Raw genomic sequence first — 26,718 nt, 5'->3', positions numbered from 1 at the left:
TTTCATGTCCATTGCAGCAATAACCACAATATTTACAATAACCAAGATACGGAAACAACCTAAGTGTCTGTCGACAAATAGATGGATAAAGAAAATGTGGTGTATATATACAATGGAATATTATTCAGCTATAAAAGAGAAGGAAATCCCGCCATTTGCGACAACATGGGAGAAACTGGAGAGCATTGTGCTAAGTGAAATAAGCAAGCCAGAGAAAAACAAATATTCCATGATCTCACGTATATGTGGAGTCTAAAAAAATCCCCACAAGTTCCAGATGAGAATAAATTAAGCTAATTATAAAATTCTTCAACATGAAATAATAATAATAATAATGACTATTATCAACCAAACAATTTTCGGTAGAAGAAAACTTTTCTTCTATCTTCTTAAGTTCAGTAACTAGGGGCCTATGAATTAAACTGACAACAGACAGATTAACAGGAGAAAAGGCATACAAATTTATTAATTTTTAGTTTTACATGCATGAGGGCATGTAAGAAAGAAAGTGAATATTCAAAGGAGTGGTGAGATATTAGAGCTTATACACCACCCTAACATGAGAAAGGCAGGGGACAAAAGCCACTTATGGGAGAGCAATGATATTTAAGAAAGATAAATGGGCCCTGAGGAGAATAGCTGGAGATACGAAAGTTGGTGGCAGTCTTTCTGGGTGTGGTGCTGACTTCTCCACTCCTCTCCTGTGATGAGTCAATTTTCCTTGTGGATGCAACTCCCAGGGAGGGGATTTACGACAATTGAGTTCTTTTGGTTAGCCATTGGTGGTGGAATTAAAGTCTTGTCCTTTTCCAGATCAATTCATGCTAGTGTGGGCCGAGGGGGAGTTCAAGAGGCTGAGAAAACTGGAGAACTTTCGTGTTACCACATCTCCATCGTTCAGCGGCCCCCAGTGGGGCCCTACTTAGTTGAGCATTTGGGGACTGATGAGTTTGTGAGAAATCAGAACGAGAGAAAGACTGGTTTATTGCAGTGGTTCCCAAATTTTAGCAACAGGAGGACCCCACCCCCAGAGCCTAATTCAGTAGGTGTGAGTTGGGACCTGGGAATCTGCATTTCTAGCAAGTTCTCTGGTAGCGATGATGCCGTTGGTCTGGGACCCTGGTCCAACGCCTCGCTACTCAAAGGACCAGTGGAGTGACACCACCTGGAAGCTTGTTAGAAAGCAGAATGCTGAGCCCAGTTTGACAAAATCGGACCTGCATTTAGCAGGGTGCTCAGAGCACGGGTACAGACGAGGAAAGTGAGGAAGCTGGCTTTGATGCTCAGGTCCTCCAACACGATTCGGTAAACCTCACGCCCAGCACGCGGTGAGCGATCCTCTGCCTCTAGTACGTTTACTCACGCTTACGGCTGAAACGTAAAACAGTAATACAAAATTCAGAATTAATTACAAGGCACTTGAGACTGTGAGCTCTGCCGCTGGGTAGCAGTAACTTAAACTTCCTCGGCCTTGGTATCCTCATTCGGAAAAAAAAAAAAAGAATTGGAGTCGACGAGCCTGCGGTTTCTGAATTCAGCAAATCAGTTTCACGTGGGATGAAAGCGAAGCCGACCAGCGCCTGCTCCTCGGGCCATCGCGCGGGACGCCGGCTGAAGAGCCACTGCGCCCCCCGGCGACGGCGCAGCGCGGTCACCGCCGCCCGGAGCTGTCCCCGCGCCCCCGTGCCGCTCCGGGGCGGTGGGAGGCGGCCCGTCCGCTCCGCCCAGCGCCTGCCCGGCCTCCCGCGGCGCCGGCACCTGCTGTTGCAGCTGCGTCCCCTCTCCCATCCTGCTTTCCGAGGCATCAGACCTCTGAGGAAGGGACATTTACGTTTCATTTGATTTTTACAACCAGAGGAACAAATAATAATTTTATTCCTAACTTTGCTCTTTTCTTTTCCTCACAAGAGACTTTCTCCCTGTGTGTTTGGAAGAGAACAAAATATTGGGAGTCTTGAAATCTCAGATTTCTGAGGAATTGGAAAGTCACTGCCTGTCTGGCCTGCAATCCGGGAACTTCCTTGAAGGCGAAGTGAACTTGCAAGTTAGACTCATTCTCTCCGTTGCATCCTGACTATGCACGCACACACGCATGCACGCACACACTTCCACCCAGGCACACACACACATGCGCGCACACACACATATGCACACAGGCGCGCACACACGCCTTTCTTCCCCTCCCCTTCAGAACAGTTCCTGCTGTCTCTACCACGCCCGTCCCACGGCAGCTCGTGGTTGGCGAGGGCCCAGGCCAGTGGTCAGATGCCGCGGCCTGCCTCCTATCATGCCCATCGTTGCTTTGGTCAAGACGGCCCAAAGTGGAGTGAAACGCAGGAGCAGAGACATCGAGTCACAGAGAGAGGATGGGAAATTGTCTCCCACGAGAACTCAGGTGAGTCCTGACGCCAGACGCTGCCTTTCCTGGGAGAAAGGGAACGGGGAGCAGAGGGCTGGGCGTGTGCGTTTGTGGGAGAGGGGGCAGTTGTGCATTAGGAAGGTTGAACCTGAGGACGGCATCCTCTAAGAACGCACAGTGGCCCCCAGTTCACTCCTTCTCTTGTCTTACTTTGGAACCATGGTAGGTTGCCAGATTTAGAAAATACAAATACAGGATGCTAAATCAGATTTGAATTTCAGATAAACAAATGCATTTTTTTTTTTTTAGTATAAGTATGCCCTATTACATGGGGCATACTTATACTAAAAAACATTTGTTGTTTATCTGAAATTCAAATTTAACTGTGCATCCTGCATTTTATCCGGCAACCCTTGTCTATAGTCTCTTGAGTCTGTCTATATCTCCCTCCTCATCTGGGCACAAGGCTGATCTCCCCGTTCATCAGCTTCGTGGGGTTGGTATGAGAATAAACAGGTCCTTGAAAATTATGGATGTAAAATAATGCATTCAAATGTTTTTGATTTAAGTGGTGCCTTTTCTTGGTAATTTTTATCCTTTTCCTCTTCAAATGCTTTGGAAGTTGTAGGACAGATATAGATGACGGGCATTTTTCTTCTCACAACTTGCTTAAAGGATTGTCTCTATAGCACCCCACACCCCCATCCCACTCTCCCTAACTCCTTCCAGGCAGTCTTATATTATATTATATTACTAGATTTCTTAAATTGAGATATAGTTGATATGTAGCATTGTGTAAGTTTAAGGTGTACAACGTGTTGATCTGATACATTTATATACTGCAATATGATTACCATTGTAGCATCAGCTAACTCCTCTATCACATCACATAATTATAATTTCTTTCTTGTGGTGGGAACAATTAAGATCTAGCTTCTCAGCAACTTTGAAGTTTATAATACAGTATTGTTGACTATAATCACTATGTTGTACATTAGCTCTCCAGGACTTATTTATCTACCAGGTGCAAGTTTGTATCCTTAACCAAATCTGTCCTCTGGTAACTACCCCACCCTCTGGTAATTACCATTTTACTCTCTGTTCGGCTTTTTCAGACTCCACAGGATGTCTTTCTTTCTCATGGCTGAATAACATTCCATTGTGTTTATGTGTATGTGTATATATATTTGTATTATACACAAAATATCTTTTTTATCCACTCATCACTGATGGACACAGGTTCTTTGTCTTGGGTATTGTGTATAAGCTGCAATGAACACGGGAGTGCAGCTCTCTCTGTGACATCCTGATTTTGATTCTTTTGAATAAATAAACAGAAGTGGGATTGCTGGATCATATGGTTGCTCTATTTTTAATTTTTTGAAGAACCCTCATACTGTCTTCCATAATGCCCGCACCATTTGCATTCCTACCAACAGTGTGCAAAGTTTCCAATTTCTCTCACCCTTGTCAACGTTTGTTATCATTTATTTTTTTGGTAACAGCCATCCTAACAGGTGTGAAGTAATATGTCATTGTGATTTTGATTTTCATTTCCCTGATAATTAGTGATGTTGAGCATCTTTTCATGTACCTGTTGGACATTCGTATGTCTTCATTGGAGATGGAGAGAAAATGACACAACTGTGCCCAAAGAGTTGAATTTAAACATGTGCCCTGTGAAAAACGTTTCCATCTCTTTAAGGTTAATCAATATTAATGGTAAGTCTATATGAAACAGCACTCTTGGCCTCAAGAAGATAATTAAACATAGAGGGGAGACTGCAGTAGATGCTGGTTAAAAAAATGGACAAGTCTTTTCAAGAAACACTGTGCTGTAGCCTTAAAAAAAATTAGAGATTATATAGCTGAGAGAGGACAAAAACTCGTCAAAGTCACTTTTGCTATCAAGTGGTGAAACCACAGTGTAATTTCCTTTTTTAGGATGTACAATGTGATGACTTAGTATATGTATACATTGTGAAATGATTACCAGGGTGTACTTTCCGATGTCGAGTTGTCACCACTTCACCACAGTCTCCTCTTTCTCAGATAGGGCGAACATTTATGTGCTCTAGGTAGAAGCACAAACGATGTGCTGTAGAAACAAGAGGAAGGAAGGGATGGAATTCTGATTTGCAACGGCTGGAAGGAAGGACATTTTGAGGAATTGCTGCTTGGATTGTGCTGCAAACGTTAGGCAGGCTTATCAAAGTCTGAAAAGACTTCCAAACTGAAGGGACAACATGTGAAAACGTATACGAGTGTGAAGTGTACGGTGGTTCAGGAATGACTATTAGTTGTCAATAATTGGAGCATATTGTTCAAAGACAGAGCCATTAGAAGTTGAAAATGCGGTTTGGCATTGACGATAAGGAGTCTTCAAAGACAGAGAGGAAGTAGTAAAGCAGTGGACATTGATGAGTTGGAGAATGACGTAAGGCAACCTATATGTTAGGGAGAAATGTGTATCCTCAGTGTGTAAGGAGAAGAAACGGCAAGGATGAGAACTGGGTGGGACGGGTGGGCCTTGAGGGCACTGTGCTGAATGGATGATGTTATGTCAGCTGAGTCTCTTTCCTGCTTTCCCTCCTCGTGGATATCCTTGAAATCTGTGGTTGTTACAGTAGGTGCATCTGCTTTGTAGCTTCTTCTGCATATTTGCTCATTATCTGCACTCACTTCAGAGCGTTCGTCTGTTGCCACCCTCCCCCCTAAACCCTGCAGTGGAGGTCCTGAACACACTCCATACGCCTTTGGAAGGGGTGCCCTGGGATAGACCCCATTTCTCTTCCAAGAGGCTGCACCTTCCACTCGCCCTTTCCAGAGAGCTTCTGAATCCTCACAAGGTTCCTACACTTGCAGTATTCGTGTTTCCTACATTTGCCGGATATTTGAATGTAAATTAGTGTCCCGTTGCTATTTTCATTTTCATTTCTCTGGTTGCTGGTGACTTTGTGTATCTGTTCGTATGCTTGTTAGGCACTGACGCTTCTTCTTTTACATGTTTACTATTCGAATCCTTTGCTCATTTTTTTCCTGTTTGGTTTCTTGCATTCTTGTTGATTAGCAAGCACCCTTTGAATATTGTAGACTGACCCCTTGAGTATTAGCCATGTTAAAGGAAAAAACAGTCAATGACACTTGTCAGAGATGGTGTTGCAGACTTGATTCAGGACCATCGTGATGGGTGTAGGGACCACTGCAGTGGGAGTCTACAGTGAGGGAACGTTGGGATCCACTCTGAACAGAGCTCGGGAAGCGGGGATTTATAGCTGAGGAGCAGTGGGGATCGGTGGAGGGAAAATTACTAAGAGGAAACATCAAGGGTCAGAGAAGATTCTGGCTAAAATGACCTAGTAAGATGCTGGCTGAAGACAGGCAGGGTGATGAGACATCACCTGAGGGATGGTGGAGGAGGAGGGACCCCATCAGATGTTGAAGGTGATCAGATGCTGAGGGTGGGGTTCTGGATAAACCATCTCTTTAGAAAAACCCAGTCTCCCTGCTGTGTGTCTCCTTTACTCCCACACCACTACCACACTCACAACACTTCTGACACCAGACGTGTGGAGGGCTTTTCCCCACACCAAGCAAGTCTGCGACTCCAACTGGGTGCCCTACAATTCAACTGGATTCTGATACTGCCTACCTGGAGATAGAGTCAGTTCCCACAGGTTAAGTGCTCAGTCCCACAAAACTGCTCCCCCCACTCCTTCAGATACCAATCGCCAGTCCAGGTTGTTACCTGTGCTTCTGACCAACTGGCTCTAAATCTGAGGTTCCCATAGACCCCTCCTCAGATTCGATTAATTTGCTAGAGTGGCTCACAGAACTCAGAGAAACACTTAACGTTTACCAGTTTATTACAAGATATGATAAAGGACACAGATGAGAAGTCAGATGAAGAGACACATGGAGTGAGGTCTGGGAGGGTCCTGAGTGGAGGAGCTTCTGTCCCCGGGGAGTTGTGGGGCGTCACCCTCCCAGCATGAATGTGGTCACCAACCTGGAAGCTCTCTGAATCCCTTACTACTGGGATTTTATGGAGGCTTCTTCATATAGACATGATCAATTATTAACTCCATTTCCAGCCCCTCTCCCCTCTCTGGAGAATTGGGGGTGGGGCTGAAAATTCCAAGCTTCTAATCATGGCTTGGTCTTTCTGGTGACCAGCCCCCATCCAGGAGCCACCCAGGAGCCACCCACGGTCACCTCAGTAGAACAAAAGATGCTCCTGGTGCTCTTCTCACTTAGGAATTTACAAGGGTTTTCGGAGCTCTGTGCCAGGAACAAGAATGAAGACCAGATATATATTTCTTATTATAGATCACATTATCACACTGACCCTGTGTAAAACTGGGTTTTACAAAGAAGTGCACTAATGGGCCTAGGAGAAGTTTCAGGAGCCTGACTAAAATTCTAGTCAAGCAAAGACTATTCATCAGCCGTTGCAAATATCTGTTCTCACCAGGCATCTATGTACTTAATTTTTAGCGGCCAGAAATCCTAAATGTTGATGTAGTCAGATTTGTCAAGGTTTTGCCTCATGGTTTCTGCTTTTAGGGCTTTTAAAATAATTAAATTTCCTTTAATTGATTTCTACATTAAAGTAAAATTTGCATATAGTGAAATGAGCAAATTTTAATTATAACGCTTGTTGAGTTTTAAGGACGTCTATACCCACATGACCAGCCCCCCAACTGTGATACATAACTCTTTCACCATCCCAGCAAGTTCCCACGTGCCCCTTTTCCATCACCACCAAACACTGTTCTGATTTCTAGTCCCATGTTTGTCTTTTTATAAATGGACCCACACACATGTACTCTTTTGTGTCTGTCTTCTTTCACTCAACATTAATATTGGAGAGGTTCTTCCATATTGTTGCTTGCACCAATAGTTCATTGTTTGTTTACTGCTGAACATCCCCAAGTCTGTTTATGTGCAAATACATGAATATGATTACATGCGCTTCTATTGATGGCAGTTGAGTGGCTTCCAGGTTTCTGCTATAATGAATAAAGCCACTATAAATATTCACATACAAATGTTTTTGTGGGTGTATATTTTCTTTTCTCTTGGGTAATTTCCTAGGAGTGGAATTGCTGGGTTACTTATTTGGGTCTTTTTCCCCACTCTTATGTGGCAAAGCTATTCTGAATTTCCTTCGATGACCTTCTTATTTAGATCTGTAATCCCCATCAGAATATGGCATAAAGGGGGGATTTTCCTTCTTCTTTTCTCTCTCTCTCCAAATAGTGAGTCAGATTTTTGTAATTTCATCTATTAGAAGATCCATTCTTTTCTCACTGAGTTGTGGTTCCTTCTTAATTATATATCAAGTTTCTACATATAGATGGATGTGTTTCTTTACATTAGCCTATTTCTTATATTCCTTTATAGTAGCATACCGTTTTTATTATTGTGACTTTGTAGTATGACTTGTATCTGGTGTGATGTCGTCCCCTGTGACATCAGAGAGGTTTGCCACAGGAAATATAAATCTTGGCAGATTTTTTCTTTTCAGTAAGATGGGTTTCAGTATAAAGAATTGGGTGCTTGCAAAATCATTGGAGTGGCTAAAGTTGTGGGTTTGAGGCTGGGACTCTGGTAAAGGCACCCGCACCTTACAGAGTTGACCCAGGGGAGCTTCGGCTGCCCAGGAGGCTTCTCGGGAGATTCCACATTCAAAATTCCCACCAGTGCTGTCTGCGAGGCTGGAGGATGGACACGTTGATGCAGGAAAACCTCCTGTCTCTGAGCTTGGTTGTCAGAGGAGGAGCCACACATGGCCTCTTAGCCCTTCGGGCAGCACCTAATTGCAGCCTGAACACTGGCTGCGAATGAGTCTGAGGAAGGTAGTAGTCGCTTTCCTCTCAGACCAGAAAGAAGGGGGAATGGACATGGACATTGCCTATTAACAGTTCATTTGTTCTTGATTTCAAAAGTGATTGAGCTCCTTGAAGACTTTATCCTCCTATATTCATTTAAAACTGAATTTGTTGATTTTATCAAAAGTGTCAGCTTGAATTTTGATTGGGATAACACTGACTATATAGATTAATTTGAGGGCAAAAATGCTATGTTTATGCAAATACACTATTCCAGTCAAAACAATTATTTATACTGCATTTATTCAAATCTTCTTTAATGCCTTTTAGTAGAACTTCCATTTTTGTTTTTCTTGCATTTTTGCTGGGGTGATTTCTAGACACCACTTACAACAGTAAATCTGTATACTATTTACTAGCTTGCTATTGTTGGAATGCTACTGAATTTTGTAAGATCATTTTGTATCTACCAGCCTTGCTGACTTTCTCATTTCTTCTAATGGTTTGTTAATTCTCCTGGGTTTTCTACACAGTTAGAAATCATCTATAAATTTAAAAATCGTTCTATCCTTTTTCATTTCTTACAACTCATTCCTTTTATTTGTTTTATATCATTGTTATGTTTAATAACATCAGTGGTCTTGGGCATCCTTTAACAGATCTTAGATTTTTTTCTAAATAGTTTCCATTAAGTTTGCTTATGTTTTTGGTGTGTTGCCTTTACAAAATAAGGAAGTTCCATCTTATAATAAGTTTTATGAGAACTTTTATTGTTAATGGAGCTAGATATTATCAAGTGCATATTTTGAAACTATTAAGATAAGCTTGTAGTTTTTCTCTTAGACTTCTGAGGTGGTCAATTTTGTACAGATTTTGTGCAGATGACCCACCTTGAATTTCTGAGATTAAACCCACTTGATTGTCATGTGTATTATTTTTACTGCACTTTTAGATTTAGTTAACTCATATTTTATTGAAGATTACTACCTTTATTTTCTTGAGTGAGTTGGGCCTGTGATTTTTTTTCTCCTATTTATTTAATTTTAGAATGAAGAGTATATTAATCTCATTAAATGGATTTGACATCATTTTCTATTTTTCTGCTTTCTGGAACATCTTGTATAGGAGGATGTATTCATCACATGAAGTTTGGTGCAATTTTATATGGAACCATGCAGGCTAGAATTTCTTGAGGTGTGGAGGGTATTCAAGTGCCAATTTCTGCATTTTGTTTTTCCAAGATAGTGTCCATTTCAAGTCATCCTTTGTTATGTACCGTTGTGCATCACACGTGTTTTCTTTATGTAGAGCTTGTTCTGAAGTCTCCACCTTTATTTTATTTTTGATCCTGCTTTTTTGCTTACTTGGTCTTGCCAGACTTTTGCCCATCTTACTGGTATTACTCTTTTCTAATATTTGGTTCTTTATTACATTTATTTCTGCCCATAACTTTTCTTTGTTTCCTCTCTCTTTTTCCGACTTCTGAAATAATTGCTTTGTCATTTCAATCATTTGTGTTTTCTTATGAATATTTTGGCAACCCATTTTCTTCACATTGCCCCTTATATCCTGCAAATAGCTTTTACTATTATTATAAATGTTTTAAGGAGGCTCCTCTATGATTTCTTTTTTAAAATAAGGATTACTTAGTATACTACTTGCTGTCTATACCAATGTGCATTTTTAGTTATCGTCTTATTGTTGATTTTTAATTTTATTGCTTGGTGGAGAAATAGTGTGCACATTGTTGATTTGGGGGTATTTTTTTAGATTTCCTTTGTGGAGTTATGATGTCTTAAATTAATGTCAAACATTTGGAAAGTTTTAAAAAAAGGAAAATAAACAGAAAGTATGGAAAAATCACCCATGATCTTAATATTTTGGCCAAGATACATTTTTAAGCTCCATTTAATATTTATTATTTTAATGACAGAATATTAGTGGGTTCATTAATTCAGTTAACAAATCTTTGTACATCACCTATGGCCTGACATCTTAATTCTGCTTGACTCAAAAAACAAACTTTTACTTTGGCAGTGTTTAGTGTCCATTTGTGTTCAGTAGTATGACTGATATAGAATTTCAGTTAAGTTCTTATTAATGTTAAAGACTTTCTGCTCCTGTTTTTAACTTTTAAATACAAACATCTCCTTAGAAAGTAAGTCAGTGCATCGCTAATAACCTCGAGAAGACTTACTGTAGCAGATTCTTTCTTCACTGACCAGTGTAGGAAGATGAAATCATGAGAAAACTGGACTCCAGGGAAACAGAAAAAGAAGAGAAGACAGAGGGCATTGAAATTAAATTTTGTCTGATTTACCACCTATACTATTAGGTAATCACTACATACAAACTTGGCCATTTGTGAAAGAAATATTTCCAATATTATCCAGATATTATCCAGAAACCTCTACGTCAGAACTTATCCTGTGAAAGTAAAGGGCCCCTTCTTCTGCAAGTTGGATTTACTATATTTAATAAATTCTATTGTTTGCTTAGTGGCCTCATATGTCAACATCTGACAATGTTTCTTGAACTTTTAAATACCAACATTGGGAAAACGCCTTCTCTGAACGTTACCGGTAAGCAGGAGCGAGGCTCGTCCTCTGAGATCTTTCGCATGCTGCCCTACGTAGAAGCAGGAGAAGGGACAAGTGCTGGGGATGTGATGAGAGAGGACAGACCATTCACAGAGATGCTGTGTTTCCCAGCTGCTCTAGCGGGAAGTTGATTAACTGAGACCCAGGCATGGGCGTGTTGCTAACACTTGGGTAAGCATCCACTCCGTTTGTTCCTCTGCTCAACTTCATCTTTCAGTGCTTGCTTGAGGCTCCTAAGGATGACGATAACTGAGGGGAAGCACAAAGAGTACGTGCACAACGTACACTTCCCTAAATGTAGGTGAAGGCTGAGCGTCCAGGGATGGCCAAACAGCAGGCTTGGGATAACCTTGCCTGGCTCAGAGAGCCGAGGTCAACAGACCTAGGACTCCACCGGCTCCCTGCAGAAGCTGCACCTCCCTGTTGTTAGGGTCTTTCTGCCTTCTTGGCACCTGCCTACGTCTTCTGGAGACTCAGGAAATTTGCATGCCTGATCATGATCAATCCCAGTCCTGGAACTTGCCTGATGATTCAACGTGAGACTGAGAGAATCAAAGGCTAGACTATAGACGTTTTGTCCCATCAGAAGCCTGGCCTCTATGGTTAATTTCTGAATTGCATTCTATATCTGTGACTGCCTGTCCATTCCAAAGGAAAGAGAAGTTTGACAAAAGGAAGGCAGGCGTGGTTTCATGGTATGGAAAAAGACTAAGGGGGCAAGAACGTTCAGAGGGAGGTAACAGTCTCTTCTTTTCTGTGTTTCCGTCTAGTTGCCTGAGAGACAATCAGAAGCAGCCCAGGAATGTGAACCCAGACACGGGAAAGAAACAGTAAGAATACAGAATATCAGAGTGTTTTCTCTGAGATTTACTTCCAGAATCTCTGTCCCACGAGGGTAAACATCTTTGGCCTCTAGAGCCACAATGAGAGAGTTCTTTGGTGATTGCCTCTAAGACTTGGCAGAAGGGTAGACGGAGACTCTGTCTAAACAAGAGAAATGGGGTATCAGCACACACGTTTTGTTTCTTAATGGTTATATAAAGCAAGTGTACAAACACATAGCTGAAATAAAGGAGGTTTGTTTTTGGTTGGCTATTGCAATGGTCATACTTCCAACCTACTCCTCATATTTAGCCAGAATAATCTTTGGAAAATGTAAGTCTAATCATGCCTTTTCCTTAAGACCCTTCGATGGTTCTCCACTGCATCCAAAATAAACCTAAACCCTTCACCAGGCCTACAATCCTGTAAGGACTGACCCCTGCGGACCTCTCCAGTCTCGCTCCCTGCCCTCCATCCTCATCCGCTGTCGTCCAGGGTTCCACTCTCACTTCCTCTTCTTCAACCACCCAGCTCAGCCTCACCTCGGCCCTGCCGCATGCTGCTCTCTCAGTGCACAAGGTTTTTATCTTGCCTGCTGTGCTTGATAGCATCTCTTCCTGGAGGTGCTGGCTCTCACACGCTGCTCTGGAAGACCTCTCTGCCCACACTGTGTAGGAACATGGCTGCCACCCCCGTGGGTTTCCGGCACTGCCCCCTACTCAGATTTGCCACGTCTTCCTTTCAACCTGTAACTTTGTGTTTGTTAGTTTAGCTTCTTATGGTCCATCTCCCTTTGTAGACCGTGTGCTTTTCAAGGCACTACCCACCGCCTGACTTGCTAGTGCCTCTCTGCTACCCAACCTTACCACTCAATGGAAAAAAGAAAAACACAGTGGAAAAACAGCAGCTATCTGGACGCTGATATCTTGCCCAGCTTAGATTAACAGAAACATCTGCCTTGTTTGTTAATCGTGGGCTTTTCATATCTTGGCTCTCAACGTCTTTCCTAATCATCTCATCTCAAGGTCTGGGTTTCTGTCTCTGACTTGGCCCCTTCTTCTCTTACAAAATGTGAGTGAATCGGGGTGAGGGGAAAGGCTTGGGTTTGTTGGTGATGTAAAATGGTGTTTGCAGGAATCAGCCACTCCCAAGGTTCCACCTACACTTTCTCTGCGCAAAGGGCAGGTGGGACAGTGGCGAGGCTGTGCCTGTGCTGACTCTGCAGCTCCCTTTACAGTTTGCAGCTGGAGAGGAGACAGCAAATCCCTGGGGATGTTCTTGAGCGAAGGCTCCTCTCAGGCTGCCATGAGCCAGTTCTGGACAGCGTCAGGCCACTGCAACGAGGCTTTTGCTCCATCATGTGTAACATGATGTTTCTCTCATTCTTCTCTGTTAAAGGAGCTGAAGTGTTAATATTTTCAAATACAAAAGTCTTTATGACAAACAGGACAGTAGCTCGTGGAGAGAAATCAAATGTCTCTGGGGTGTCCCCATCCAAGCAAGTTTTATGGGCAGGACTCACGGAACTTGAAGAGTCAGCTCGGTGAGGGGGCCCAGCTGTCTGACGACTCCAGTCAACTGCAGTCAAATACGTATAAGTCTCAATGGGCCAGAACTGAAGTCAGGGATTTTTTGGTTTTGGGGGGTTTTGGCTAATTAACAGGATGATGCTCTTTGTAAAGACGAAGTTACATTCTCTACATCTTCCTGAGTCAATTCTGGTTGTTTTATTTCTACTGGAATATCACACATTTAATCCATGACTTTAAACGTACTTACAAAAAGAACAGTATGAGCTGTTCAAGTCATTTAACTTTAAATTTAGGTTTATAAGGTATAATTCAATAAAATTTATCCTTTTTAGGTAAACAGTTGATAAGTTTAGAAAAACATATACAGTCATGTAACCATCACCACAGTCAAGATATGGAATATCCGCACCCACCCCCACCAACCCCTGGCAATCAGAGTCTGACTACTGCCTTGCTTTTTTCCAGGATGTCATAGTATCATCCCTTTTATATTTATTGAATTCTTATTTCTGCTTTTCTTAGTTTTTTAAATTTTGCTATTTAAATTGTTTTGATTCAAAACAATTTCTTTGTTTTCTGTTTTTCTTGTTACTTTACTTTTTTTTCTTGGATCTGAATAGTTTTCCTTTCAAGCATTGTTTTACATTTTTAGTATTAAGTTTTAATTTATTGTATTAGTATCAGTATCTGTGTTATTTCTGGTTTGTGGATTTTATCAAAGTTCTTTGTCATATATTATGTACCAACTTTGAGACAAGTTACTTATATTCTTTAAATTTTGTGGAAATTCATGTGGAAAATAGTCTTAAAATTTGAAAATACTACAACTTTAGATTGTGGTTCTGAAAATAACATTTTAAAAACACGATGTCTATTCATCAGCACAGTGCCTGCCTGAACTAGCTCTCAGCAAAGACGAGCCAGCACTATGTTCATTGTGCCCGGTGTGACCCTGTAGATTTCATCTCTATTTCTATCGTCAGTAGTCTGCTCTAATATCTGTCACTGTAAGTTTGTAGGTCGGATTTCTAGGACCTTCTCTTACCGTTAAAGATACGTACTCCCTCATCAAGAACAGCATAGAAATAAATTGACTTTCAATATCTCCCTTTAATCCTTCCCAATTCACTATATTGCACATATGTTCTCCATACATGTGATAATATACGTGGTCTGATAATCTAGTAATTCCTTCAGTTTCATGAAATACGGAGTTTTATTCTCCATTTTTCTTTCTTTTCCTAGATTTTTGTGGTTTTCCTTTTTTTCAGCTTTATCAAAGTGTAATTGGCCAATAAAATTGTAAGATAGTTAAAGTGTACATGATGATTTGATATATGTGTACATGGTGAAAGGATTTCCCCACCGAGTTAATTAATACACCCACCACCCCACATATTTACCTTTTTTTTTTGGTGAGAGCATTTAAGCTCTACTCACTTAGTCAATTTCCATTAAACAATACAGTGTTATCAACTATACTTCACGGTTTTTCAGAAAGGACTAGAGTACGCAGGGGTTTAGTTGTACTTAACACTGGGATTGTCAATCTAGCAATGACCTCAGGTGAAGGGCAGCGAAACGTCTTTCAAGTGCATTTCACTTCAGAGAACTGGAGTGTCTCATGTGATTATCTCTTTCTTGTAGGCAGGAAATGACTACATTTGAGAGAGAAAATCAAGATGGAGATAAGAAAAGTAAGTCATTGCTTCATAATATTTTTCATATCAGGGAAGTTGTCAGCTTAAACACCCAAACCAGCTGCCGCCTGATGCGAGGTCAGGACCAGAGGAAACGCTGCTCGGAGTCCTTGCAGAGACGGCCACGTCCTTCACGTCCTGTCTCAGAAAACCAATCTCATTTTCTTTGTATCGCAATAATATCTGCACATGATTTATTTCGAGTGACACTCCATAAATGCCTGTGGGAAGCAATTACCAAAATCCTACTGATTTTAATTTATACATTGGTGTTTTAAAATAGGGCCACTTGGAATATTAGCTGGTGATCAGCATTTTTTTTGCTAAAGCACGTGCTCTATTTGACATAGTGTCTAGAGGTAGTAATGTGCTCTATTTGAGGTGGTGTCTAGAGGTAGTAATGTGCTGAATCGGACGTGGTGTCTAGGTGTAGTAATGTGCTCTATTGGGCATGGTGTCTAGGGGTAGTAATGTGCTCTATGGGACGTGGTGTCTAGAGGTAGTAATGTGCTCTATTGGGCATGGTGTCTAGGGGTAGTAATGTGCTCTATGGGACGTGGTGTCTAGGGGTAGTAATGTGCTCTATGGGACGTGGTGTCTAGGTGTAGTAATGTGCTCTGTGGGACGTGGTGTCTAGGGGTAGTAATGTGCTCTATGGGACGTGGTGTCTAGGGGTAGTAATGTGCTCTATGGGACGTGGTGTCTAGGGGTAGTAATGTGCTCTATGGGACGTGGTGTCTAGGGGTAGTAATGTGCTCTATTGGGCATGGTGTCTAGGGGTAGTAATGTGCTCTATGGGACGTGGTGTCTAGGGGTAGTAATGTGCACTATTGGGCATGGTGTCTAGGGGTAGTAATGTGCTCTATGGGACGTGGTGTCTAGGGGTAGTAATGTGCTCTATGGGACGTGGTGTCTAGGGGTAGTAATGTGCTCTATGGGACGTGGTGTCTAGGGGTAGTAATGTGCTCTATGGGACGTGGTGTCTAGGGGTAGTAATGTGCTCTATGGGACGTGGTGTCTAGGGGTAGTAATGTGCTCTATGGGACGTGCTGTGTAGGTGTAGTAATATGCTCTATGGGACGTGGTGTCTAGGGGTAGTAATGTGCTCTACTTGAGGTGGTGTCTAGGGGTAGTAACGTGCTCTATTGGACATGGTGTCTAGGTGTAGTAATTGTGTAATTATTCACAGTGGACGATGATAAATAACACTGCTCAGTCCCTGGGGACAAGCACATCCAAAGGAAACTGACTTTTTCTTATCACTATTGTTTCAACTGTCTGCTCACCTCACAGCCAAGCTTCTTGAAACAACTGTGGCTCCTCGTTGTTTGGAACCCTGTACGTCCCAGTCACCTCTCCACTCCCGCAGCTTCTGGTACCCTCCCCCGAGCGTGTTCCGGGGACCGTGACATACATGTATGTCACCAGACATCATCACAACCATGAAGAGAATAACACACACAAAAAGCATCACAGTGCATCACATATAACATTGTTCTATATACGTGTATATGGTTGTACTAAACCATGGTATAAAGTCTACTTCTAACAGAGGATGGTGTTCAAAAACAGTTGAGCGCCTCTGCCCAAACGTCACTACTAGGGCTCTGAAGGACAGTCTCCATCTTCTGTCAGCGCCCTCTCTCCAGCACTTGCAAATGTTCTCAGCATCTCCTCCTGAAACTGTTCCCTCCTCCATTCTTTTGATCCCACACTCTACTGTCTGGATCCTTATCCTGGCCACTCTCTACTATCTGACACCCCCCTTTCTTGGTGTACCTAAACTGCCGGCCTCTTCAGTGACCCTGCCTATATTTCTACTCTCTTGAAGAGTTTATGTACGCTTAATCTTATTTCTTCTTCTAATCTTTGGTAGAATTTTCTGATGAAGCCATCTGGGGAAATTATATTTATTGTGAAGAACTTTTTTTGTGTGTGTGTGAGGAAGATCAGCCCTGTGCTAACATCTGGCAATCCTCCTCTTTTTTTGCTGAAGAAGACTGGCCCTGGGCTAACATCCATGCCCATCTTCCTCTGCTTTATATGGGACACCGCCACAGCATGGCTTGCCAAGCGGTGCGTCGGTGTGCGCCCAGGATCCGAACTGGCGAACCCTGGGCCGCTGCAGTGGAGCGCGCACACTTAACCGCTTGTGCCACTGGGCCAGCCCCTGAAGAACTTTTTTTTCATACAAATGCAAATGCTTTTGTAGTTATGGACTATTCACATTTTCTGTTTCATTTTGTCAGCTTTGCAAGTTACATTTCTCATCAAATTTGTCTTTTTTGATTAAAATTTCAAAGTCCTAAGCTTAAAATTGTTCATCATACCCTTATGTGTATTTAATGTTTGCTGGATCTGTAGTGATGCCCTCTTGCTCATTCTTTTTTTTTTTTTTTAAAGATTTTATTTATTTATTTTTTTTCCCCCAAAGCCCCAGTAGATAGTTGTATGTCATAGTTGCACATCCTTCTAGTTGTCGTATGTGGGACGTGGCCTCAGCATGGCCAGAGAAGCAGTGCGTCGGTGAGCGCCCGGGATCCGAACCCGGGCCGCCAGCAGCGGAGCTCGCGCACTTAACCGCTAAGCCACGGGACCAGCCCTCTTGCTCATTCTTAACATCATGTATGTGTGTGTTTGCGTGTGTGTGTGTGAAAGCAGGCACACTTTCCACCTATTATTTGATTCATCAGTTTTAGTGGAGTTCATTCATTTTATTAACATTTTTATGGAACCAAATGTTGCATTTTATTAATCCTCTATCACAGGAGGGTCTTTCTCTGTGGCTCACCCGCATTCTGAGAGACTCACCAAATACAGTACTGCTTTTATAGGAAGAGGAGACACAAACTGATTTGGATGGGGTTATCTTGAAATAATTCAGACTACTAAACCCCAAGAAACTCCACTGAAGTGCAGGCCCCTTCGTTTTCCCTTGGTGTGCTGTGTGTTTAAAGTCGCCTGGGGTACCTGCTCCTTCCTGTTCACCAGGACCTTCCAGCCTTATGTTCTCCGTGGAGTACACCATCGTGGTGTCCTGTGGATACATGAAATGATCGATGTTCCTGCAAAGCAGATTTTGACAGAGAGAAACTGATAAACCCTGAGATACACCAGGGAAGCCGTGCTGGTGTCCCTCCACGCATGTTAGAGGCCTGCATTATGTTGCTTTAGTCACCCGAACAGACCTCATTTGCAGCAGTAAATGCAATTGAAGTTGCCATCTAACTAAGTTTGTGAAAATGTCCAAGACCCTTCTTTACACAGATTGAAAGGGGAAATCAAATGGGGAAGTGACCAAAATCACCACCTCTGAATCTTCTCAATATTCAAATCATCGATTTCTGGATTTCCTTGGGGAAGTTATATTGCTATTAGTGAGTTTGTTGTTTACTCTCCATGTGGACCATGCCAGCAGAGCAGGCTAGGAGAACCAATGTGATGGTGCCATTACTTGGTCAACACATCTGTTTCACCCACGTTTTCAAGTCACGGTGACACTCACAAGATGTCCTTATGGACCTTCAACACATTGTGAAATACACACGGGAAAAACTTTCCTCACCCCGGGTAGAGGGCTAAGGTACAAAAAAGATGCTTTCAGGGCCGTTTCCTTGGTCCTTTGATCAGCCCTTGAACCACATATTTAAAGTCGTGATGTATCATGTTCTCTGTTTATGTGCTCCAGAAGCCATCGGATCATGTCCTCGTTATATTGTATTCCTCGTTCTGTCCAAAAAGGCCTGTTGGAGCAGTCCTTTAGGCTGGCCTCCTCCACTCAGGTGACCAGAGGTCAACTTCCATAAACATTTGCCATGTGTGCTCTGGACATCTTGTGCCCATTTTTCAATACTGATGGGATCCACTCTGCCTCTAAACCAAAGCAGATGGTGTGACTAAGCCCAGATTCTCATACCCTTGGGAGTTTGTTACTTCAACCATTCCTGGTACCAACAGCTGCAGTTCAGTCACATTTACTTGGTTGAATCGCAGTCTACCAGTGGCTTACAAATCATAATAGGGACACCAGATTTACCAAAAAATGAACAGCAAGTAGAATTTGCATTTCAGAAAACAATGCAGTGCTCACCAAATGTCTTATCTCATGGACTTGGGGAAAGGAAGGCTTTCTTTGCCATTTTATGGGATGTTGGGGGATGGATGAGAAGGTTAGATTAGTATATTCACTTTGATATTCTTATACTCCTAAATCTTTAGATATTTTCCTTTATAGCAAGGAATACATGTGTGGTAGCAGAATAAAGGCCCTAAAAGATATCCAAGTTTGAATCTGTTTTTTTTTTTAACGTCAAAAGAGACTTTGCAGATGTGATTAAGTTAAAGATCTTGAGATGGGAAGAGTATCCTGGATTATCCAGGTGGATACAAAGGTTCTTAAAAGCTGAAGGGGGAAGCAGGAGAGGCAATGTCAGAGTGACGCAACACGAGGAACACTGCAACAGCCGTTGCTGCTCTTACACTGGGGCATTGAAGATGGAGGGGCTATGATCCGAAGGAGGGCAGCCTCTAGAAGCTGGAAAAGGCAAAGAAAGAGTCTCCCCTAGAGCCTGCAGAAAGGAATACGGCCATGTCAACATCTTGATTTTAGCCCGGTGAGACTCATTTCACAATTCTGATCTCCAGAACTGTAAGATAATAAATGTGTTGTTTTAAGCCATCAGGTTTGTGGTAATTTGTTACAGCAACAATAGGAGACTATTACAACCTGAAACACTAATGCCACTTTGTACAGGCCCTTCCTGAGATCAGTTTCTAGGCAGCCGCTCTAGTTAACGATTAGAAGTGCCCCAGCTCTGTGAGCTACAATATTGAGCCCAGACCTTCTGGTAAGTGCACCAATATCTAGACATTCATTCAGTCCCATAACATATGCAGGCTTTCCTTCATAGTCTAAGACTCACAGAATCAACTCAATAACAACGTGTTGCTGAATTCACACTTTTGTTTGTTTGATTTTGGCAGATGGTGAATAAATATTAAATAAAAATAAATAAATAAAAAGGTCAGTATTCCCTTTCTATTATCATCTCCTTCATTTTGAGGGCGTGCTTGTGTCTGATTTTCATTTTCAGTCTGAATATAGTGATGTGTTCTTGGTAAGGGACACTGGTTGGCTTTCCTTTGCAAGATGACTTTGTGGGAGATCAAGATTTGGCCACCCTGAAATCTATCTCTTTACCTTGGTTGTTTTCTCTAGGGACATTTGACCTCCCCCACTAACTGCCTAAAGAATTTGACATGGTGGCTCCTTCCTGGAACAGATCTATCATGATGGCTGTAAAGATAACGTAGGGTAAATGTTACAATAGGAAAGGCACCAACAAGCCCCTCTTATCAGAAGTTCTGTCTCTCTGGCCACATTCTCTGGATGACCCTGCGAGGAGTTGCCAGACAATCATTTACATTTATAAGGGAAATCTCCATTTGTAAAGGTATCTCCCTCTCTGTTTGGAGAAGAGAGGGGGATGAGCTCATTTCTAGTGACTTATCAATGTGGAAGGTAAGGCCTTAAATCTGCATAATAAACCTTACTCTTGTTTACTGTGCTTTAGTGGTAATCTCCTGTAACTGACTCCCCCCACCCCCAAAATCCTCCCCAAAATCCTCCTTTGTCATTGGCTGAACATGGTATTTAGGACGAGAATTTCTGCTATTGTGTTGAGAAACGCAGCGTCCCTGCTTTCTCCCATGTATACATGTTATTAAACTTGGTATTATTTTCTCCTGCTAACCTGTCTTGTTAATTATTTGGCCAGCCAGAAGAACCTTAAGGGAAAGGGCAGAGGGAGATTCTCTCTCTTCCCCCGACAACTTCCTCAGGGCTTTCAGTCAAGGAAGGAAGAGCCTCGTTATCCAAGACCAGAGGGAGCGCCTCACCTGACAAGAGACTTGTTGGGGGCTGGGATTCAGGTTAATTATAGTTATCAGAAATTCGCTCAGATATTCCCGTTCTGATTCTAAGCTCATATTCTTTTCCAATCAACGCCCTAACTTCAAACAAGAGTCTACTCCGGATGTTAATTCAACCGACCTTTAGCATAGTGATGGCATGTTCCATGTTTTTAATCTGAGACTAAATATGCTGATTCCTAAATATCTTAACGTCTTCAGCCCCAGTGGCAGCAACCACTTCACCTACTAGTCTTTGCTTTCTTCATGCTCTTCATACTGACACTTGGTTCTCCAAACTGCTGTCTCTAATGCTGTAATTGAATTGTATTCAGGCTACATAATTCCCTCAGTTTATGGTTATGAAACAATATTAAAATCAAAACATATTTGTTTAAGTAAATCATTGCATATGATTGTATTCATAAGGATATGTGATTATATGAATATACATAGCAGTTCATACTTGAAATCAGCGCATTGACCATGACTTTTTATTTGTACAGAATGGTTGGCTATTAGAAATTATTAACATACTGCTGTTTTACAGAGTCTGTTTAATTTATTCTAAGATTTTGCTAAGCGTCGCTATCAAGCTTATTACGTTGTAGATTTCAGAATCAGTCAATGTCCCTCTTATCAACTGGGATTTTTGCAGTATTTAGTATTCTATGACCTCCCTCATTCTAGTTTGTTTATTAAAAATATTACTAGTGCATCTCAGATTAACATGTGTATAAATTGTTTCAGTATTCACAGATGTAATCATTCTGAGTCTATATATGTGGATATAACTTGAAATAGTTACTCTTGTTATTTCAGTGCCTAGCTCTATAATTCTTCATCGTGAAGAATTATGTGATTTTCCTGTGATACTTTTATAAAATTTATATCCTAAATTCATAGCTATAATCATTCTTTCTTTATACTTGCCATACTCTGTTGTCACAGCATGTTTGTGGACAAAATTTTACTACCCAATTCCAAAATCCACTTTTATTCCGCAGCGTTGTTACCATTTACACAGGATTGACGCTGCCCCTGGCCATGTGTTCCCCTCAATCTTGTCATACAGCCTCGAGACCCTCGACAGTGACGGGGATAATGCCAGAGTCTGGATGGCAGGCCTCTGCACTCTCATCCCTGCATTCCGTCTTTTCACCTTCCCCCACGCCCACCTGTGGTGGTCAAAACTCTTAGGTTGCTTTCCTTTTATTTTTATCTTCCAGGCAAAGAAGTTCCATCCACTTCTGATCAGGTAATAAAAACAATTATTACATTTTTCTGATAAATGTCAAAATATAGATGACTTTATATAAGTGTAGCTGTAGGTCTTTATTTGCAATTTCTGAATGGATTTGTCAAAGTCTTTCGTATTTTAAATAATATCCTTGGCAATTTTATTGCAGAAATGGAAAGATTTAAAAATTTTTTAAATATTTTAACTGATTTAGATGATTGGCAAGTTCTTATTGTTGTCCCAATTCTACTGAAGTCTATCATTTGAATTTTCAAAACTATTATAACAAATATAAATGAAATCAAATAAATTTATAATCTGAACACCATAAAACATCAATTCTTTGTAGCTTTCCACATTCTATTCCAATCTTTATGTCCAGGAATTAGCATTTATATTTATAAACATAGTGAATATCAATAAACATATGAAAAAATGTTTATTCCTTTTAATACTACATCACAAGCATTTTATTGATTTAATTAGTAGGTAGTATCTTAATGTTTTAATTTTTCTTTTATGGTCTATGCAGTTGAAAGTGTATTTCAATTCTATCTTTTATTAATTGTATTTTATCTTATGAAAATTTGTTGTTATGTAACTTGACTAATCACTTATTGAGGTCTGATTGTTGTGCATATTGTGTCTCAATGTGTATGACCTGTAGTACAGAATTACTTTTCTCTGGACATTCATAAAGATAACTGCGTCCTTCTTTCCTCTTTTATTGTTTGAGGCGAAATGAAAGCAGAATGAGAAGTAGCTTGGAGCACAGCACGTGTCGCTAAAATGAGGTCTCCAAGACCTCAGGGATGGAAAAAGGGCTTTGGGTGCCTGAGATTTGAGACCACCATCAGACAAGAGAGGAGTAGGGGCGCTGAGTTCAAATTTGGTCGATGATCTGGGACCCTTGACTTCTCTTTCCTTTGTGCTGGGCAGGGTAATGAGAAAGGCCGCGGCTCTGAAGAAGTGTGCTACTCCATCATCAATCACAGTCCCTACCGGAGGGCCTCCCTGAGCTCCAACGAAGATGGCTATGAGAACATCGACCCCATCACAAAGAGAGTGAGACCATTCACAGATGGGTCCGAAACTGAATACACCCTTCTGAGGACGACGTACCTCACGAGACCCTCTTCCTGCACCCCCGAGAATGATTATGAAGTCGTGCTTCCTCGCCAGGGCCCTCACACCTCATCGTCTTCCAGCAACAAACATGATACAGAATAGTCACCTTCAGGGGAGTCTTCCTCTCAGCATTCACAAAACATTCATTTCTGGCCAGAATTTAGAAATAGTATCCTTCTGCTATATTGCCTGGGGAAACTCTGAAACATGGCGTCTCTGTGGTATCAGCTGAAATAATGACAAAGTATTCTACATCTGTTTGTTTGTAAGATTTGAGGATATGGAGATGGTGTGGAAACCTTCCTAGGACAATAAGCATCCACAGATATATAACCTAGAATGTCCAATTCCATCCCTGCTCTCCAAATTTCAAATGCCAACATTCCCACTCCTAACTATCTATTTCATTGTCAAGGTGTAATCTACTCAATAAAGATGAATGGATAAAGTTGTGGTGTATATATATATATACACATGCACGTGCAATGTAATATTATTCAGCTATAAAAATGAAATCTTTCCATTTGCAACAACATGGATGGACCTCCAGGGCATTATGCTAAGTGAAAGAAGTCAGACAGAGAAAGACAAATACTGTCTGATCTCACTTATATGTGGAATCTAGAAAAACAAAAAAGGAACTCAGATACAGAGAACAGATTGGTGGTTGCCAGAGGCAGGGGGTGGGGGATGGGAGAAATGCAGGACAGGGATTAAAATGTACAAACTACTAGTTATAAAATAAATAAGTCAAGGGGATGTAATATATTGCATGATTACTATAGTTAATAATAGTGCCTTGCATATTTTAAAGTTGATAAGAGAGTAAATCTTAAAAGTTCTCATTACAAGAAAAAAATTTTTGTAAGTATGTAAGGTGACAGAAAAAAAAACCAATCAAGGGCTCCAATGCATGCACAAGCTTCTTTCCAGGAGATACCAGCAATCTGGAGCGAGGCAGAGGCAGAGCACAAAAACAGTGCCCACCTCAGGTCTCTGGAGAGGATTACAGTTGGCCTTTAGCTGGGTGTTTAGTTAGAAGCCTGCCCCTCTGGCCACAGCTATGAGATACTTGTGACCTGGAGGAGGCCAAGGGAGAGCCTAAAGGCCTTTGCATCTTTGGAGAACATTTCCATTAGCCCCTAGATATGTGTTAAATTAGGTACCTGACCTTCAGGCCGAAGCTTTTAAGATAAGCAAATAGGCTTGGAAAAACTGGGTGCATTTCAGTGGGCTGCCTCTGTCCTGGGCCCTGGGGGTTGACCAGGTGGGTCTGCGTGAGCCTGTAAAAACTGTCTCTCAGCTCCTGTAGCCCTGCGCGTCTCATGGAAGCAAGCCCTGTTCGCTTTCAAAGACAGGCGTTCGGGGTCTCATCTTTCAGAAGGAGGTCTTAAAAGTTGGGGTGCCTGATGTGGGGTTCAAACTCTTCACTCCTCAGGGAGAAGCTGGGTGTTGTGAGTTCCCTCTCGATTGTAGGTAGTTGCACCAGGGGTGGGGTTTATAGTGAGATTGTGTCTTAGCCTCTCTTACCGTTGGACATGGAGTTTTTCTCATTCACCTGGTGTGTAGGAGCGGCTCAGCTAGTGTTTTGGATTTCTGTCAGAGGGAATTGTTCCATATGAAGCTGTAGATTCGGTGTGTCTGGGAGGAGGTGAGTTCAGGGTCCTGCTACATCACCATCTTGCCTTGGAACCCCTGTTCATTCAACTCTTGATAGACAACTGGCTTTTCCAGTTTTTGATGCTTTTAAACAATGCTGCTATGTGTGTGTCTTATGTACATTCTTGTGCATATCCACCCAGTTTTCTCTAGGGATCTTAGAGGTGGGATTCCTGGTCAATAGTGTATGAAGATCTTCAACTCCACAAGAAAATGCCTAAATGACCCTCCAAGGCCTTTCTGAGGCCCCAAAGTCATTGCATCAGAGTTTTTGATGCTGCACATCCTTGTCTGCCCTTCATGATGTTGAAACCTGCAAACAGCCATTGATGATTAAGCAGCTAGTTAACTATGGGGGATTGGAATTTGCCAACGCAAAATATGTCTCTGCCTGAATGACATTTTGGCCCCCACCCCCACTAACTAACCAAAGGAGTTTGGGATGGGAGGCCTGCCCCCAGAATAGGCCATTACTATAGATATCTCCGGGCTACCTAGGTGGGGTCGTGCTAAACCCATTCTTAGTTCTGGTTACCCTTTATGAGAGACATTTACATTTGAAAAGAAAATCTCCATCTGTAAAATTATCTTCTTCCCTGTACCAGGAAGAAGGGGGGGGGGGTGCCCTTACCTAGAAACTTATCAGAATAGAAGGTGAGGACTTAAATCTGCATGATAAACTTACCCATTGTTAACTGTGCTGTTTAGGTAATATGCTATCTGACTCCCACTAGGTTCCTATAGGTAACATCAGAGTTGGAGTCACCATGGTAATGGATGTTTGAGCTATTTTTTCAGGAACTGAACCCCTTGTCCACTTTAGGCCGGATCGAGACCACCAACCCATCAACTGGGCCCTTTTGACGGCAAGAGGTTGGAACTCCACCCTAGGGGCATGCTAATGCTGCCATTCTGTGAAGATGTGCCCTACAAAGAAACGTGAAGCCTGACTATGCTTGTCCAGATCATCAATTACCTCATCTCTCCTCACCTCCAATCATTTCAGACCACCTTGCCCCTTCCCCATAAATACCCCTGAGTCCCTATGTTCAGGGAGGCAGATTTGAGACTTGTTCTCCTGTTTTCCTCACTTGGCTGCCTTGTGATTAAACCCTCTCTGCAATCTCGTTGGCTCAGTGATTGGCTTTCTGGGCAGCGGGCAAAAACAGACCTTGTGTGGTAACATTATCAGCCTTTTAAATTTTGGCAAATCTTATAGATAGAGGTGCGATGGTAGATGTAATCGTTTTAAACTGTGTTTTCCTTGGAAAACTTTATTTATTGACTCATTTTATGAAGCACATATTCAATCGTTTGGCTCATCTTTCCCATTGGGTTTTATCTTTTTATTGATTTCTAGGATGCGTTTATGTATGCTGGATACAAGTCCTTTGTTATTCATATGTTGCAAATATCTTCTCTCGTCAAATAGCTTCTCTCTAACTTTTTCAAATGAATTTCTTAACTGTCCTGATACTAAATTTCTCAATCTCTCACTTAGTTTAGTACTTTTTGTGTCTTGCTTAAGAAGAAATAAAATATAATGATAAATTCCAATTTATTCTTTCTATTATCTTTGTTGTTTTTCCTCTTAAATTTATAATTTATAAGTGGATTATAATCCACTCAGGTGTTTTACGTATAGTATTGAGATAGTTGTGCAATTTCATTTTTTATTATGATAAAATATACCTAACAAATTTTTTATTGTTATAAAATATACATAACATGAAGATGGCACATTTTTAAGTGTACAGTTAAGTGGCACTAAATAGAATCACAGTGTTGTGCAACCATCATCTCTATCCATTTCCAGGCTTTTTCATCATCCCAAACAGAAACACTTTAGCTATTTTATTTTTATTTGGGTATCTAATTGGCCTAGGACTATTTATTAAAAGGGCATCCCCGGGGCCGGCCCTGTGGTGTAGTGG

The 26,718-nt window shown here is 41.6% G+C and overlaps 1 protein-coding gene across 2 annotated transcripts; it reads left to right on the top strand.

Moving 5' to 3' along the window:
• Nucleotides 1-1,792: 1,792 nt before the first annotated feature.
• Nucleotides 1,793-23,812, top strand: GCSAML (germinal center associated signaling and motility like). 2 transcript variants are annotated; one of them, XM_087430240.1, is made up of 5 exons: nucleotides 1,796-2,395; nucleotides 11,564-11,623; nucleotides 14,795-14,844; nucleotides 21,987-22,015; nucleotides 22,937-23,808. In XM_087430240.1, exons 1-5 carry the CDS (start codon nucleotides 2,367-2,369, stop codon nucleotides 23,225-23,227), a joined length of 459 nt encoding a protein of 152 aa, XP_087286366.1. In that variant the 5' UTR covers nucleotides 1,796-2,366; the 3' UTR covers nucleotides 23,228-23,808. The 2 variants fall into 2 exon arrangements, with proteins under 2 accessions (XP_014650354.1, XP_087286366.1); XM_014794868.2 differs by lacking the exon at nucleotides 11,564-11,623 and having other exon boundaries at nucleotides 1,793-2,395; nucleotides 22,937-23,812.
• Nucleotides 23,813-26,718: the final 2,906 nt, after the last annotated feature.

This window comes from Ceratotherium simum, chromosome 4 (genome assembly GCF_057802395.1).
Source record: "Ceratotherium simum simum isolate JZ-2026a chromosome 4, ASM5780239v1, whole genome shotgun sequence".
Classification (NCBI taxonomy): domain Eukaryota; kingdom Metazoa; phylum Chordata; class Mammalia; order Perissodactyla; family Rhinocerotidae; genus Ceratotherium; species Ceratotherium simum.
The sequence above is the reverse complement of the archived record's forward strand: the minus strand, read 5'-3'. Positions and strand labels throughout refer to the sequence as shown.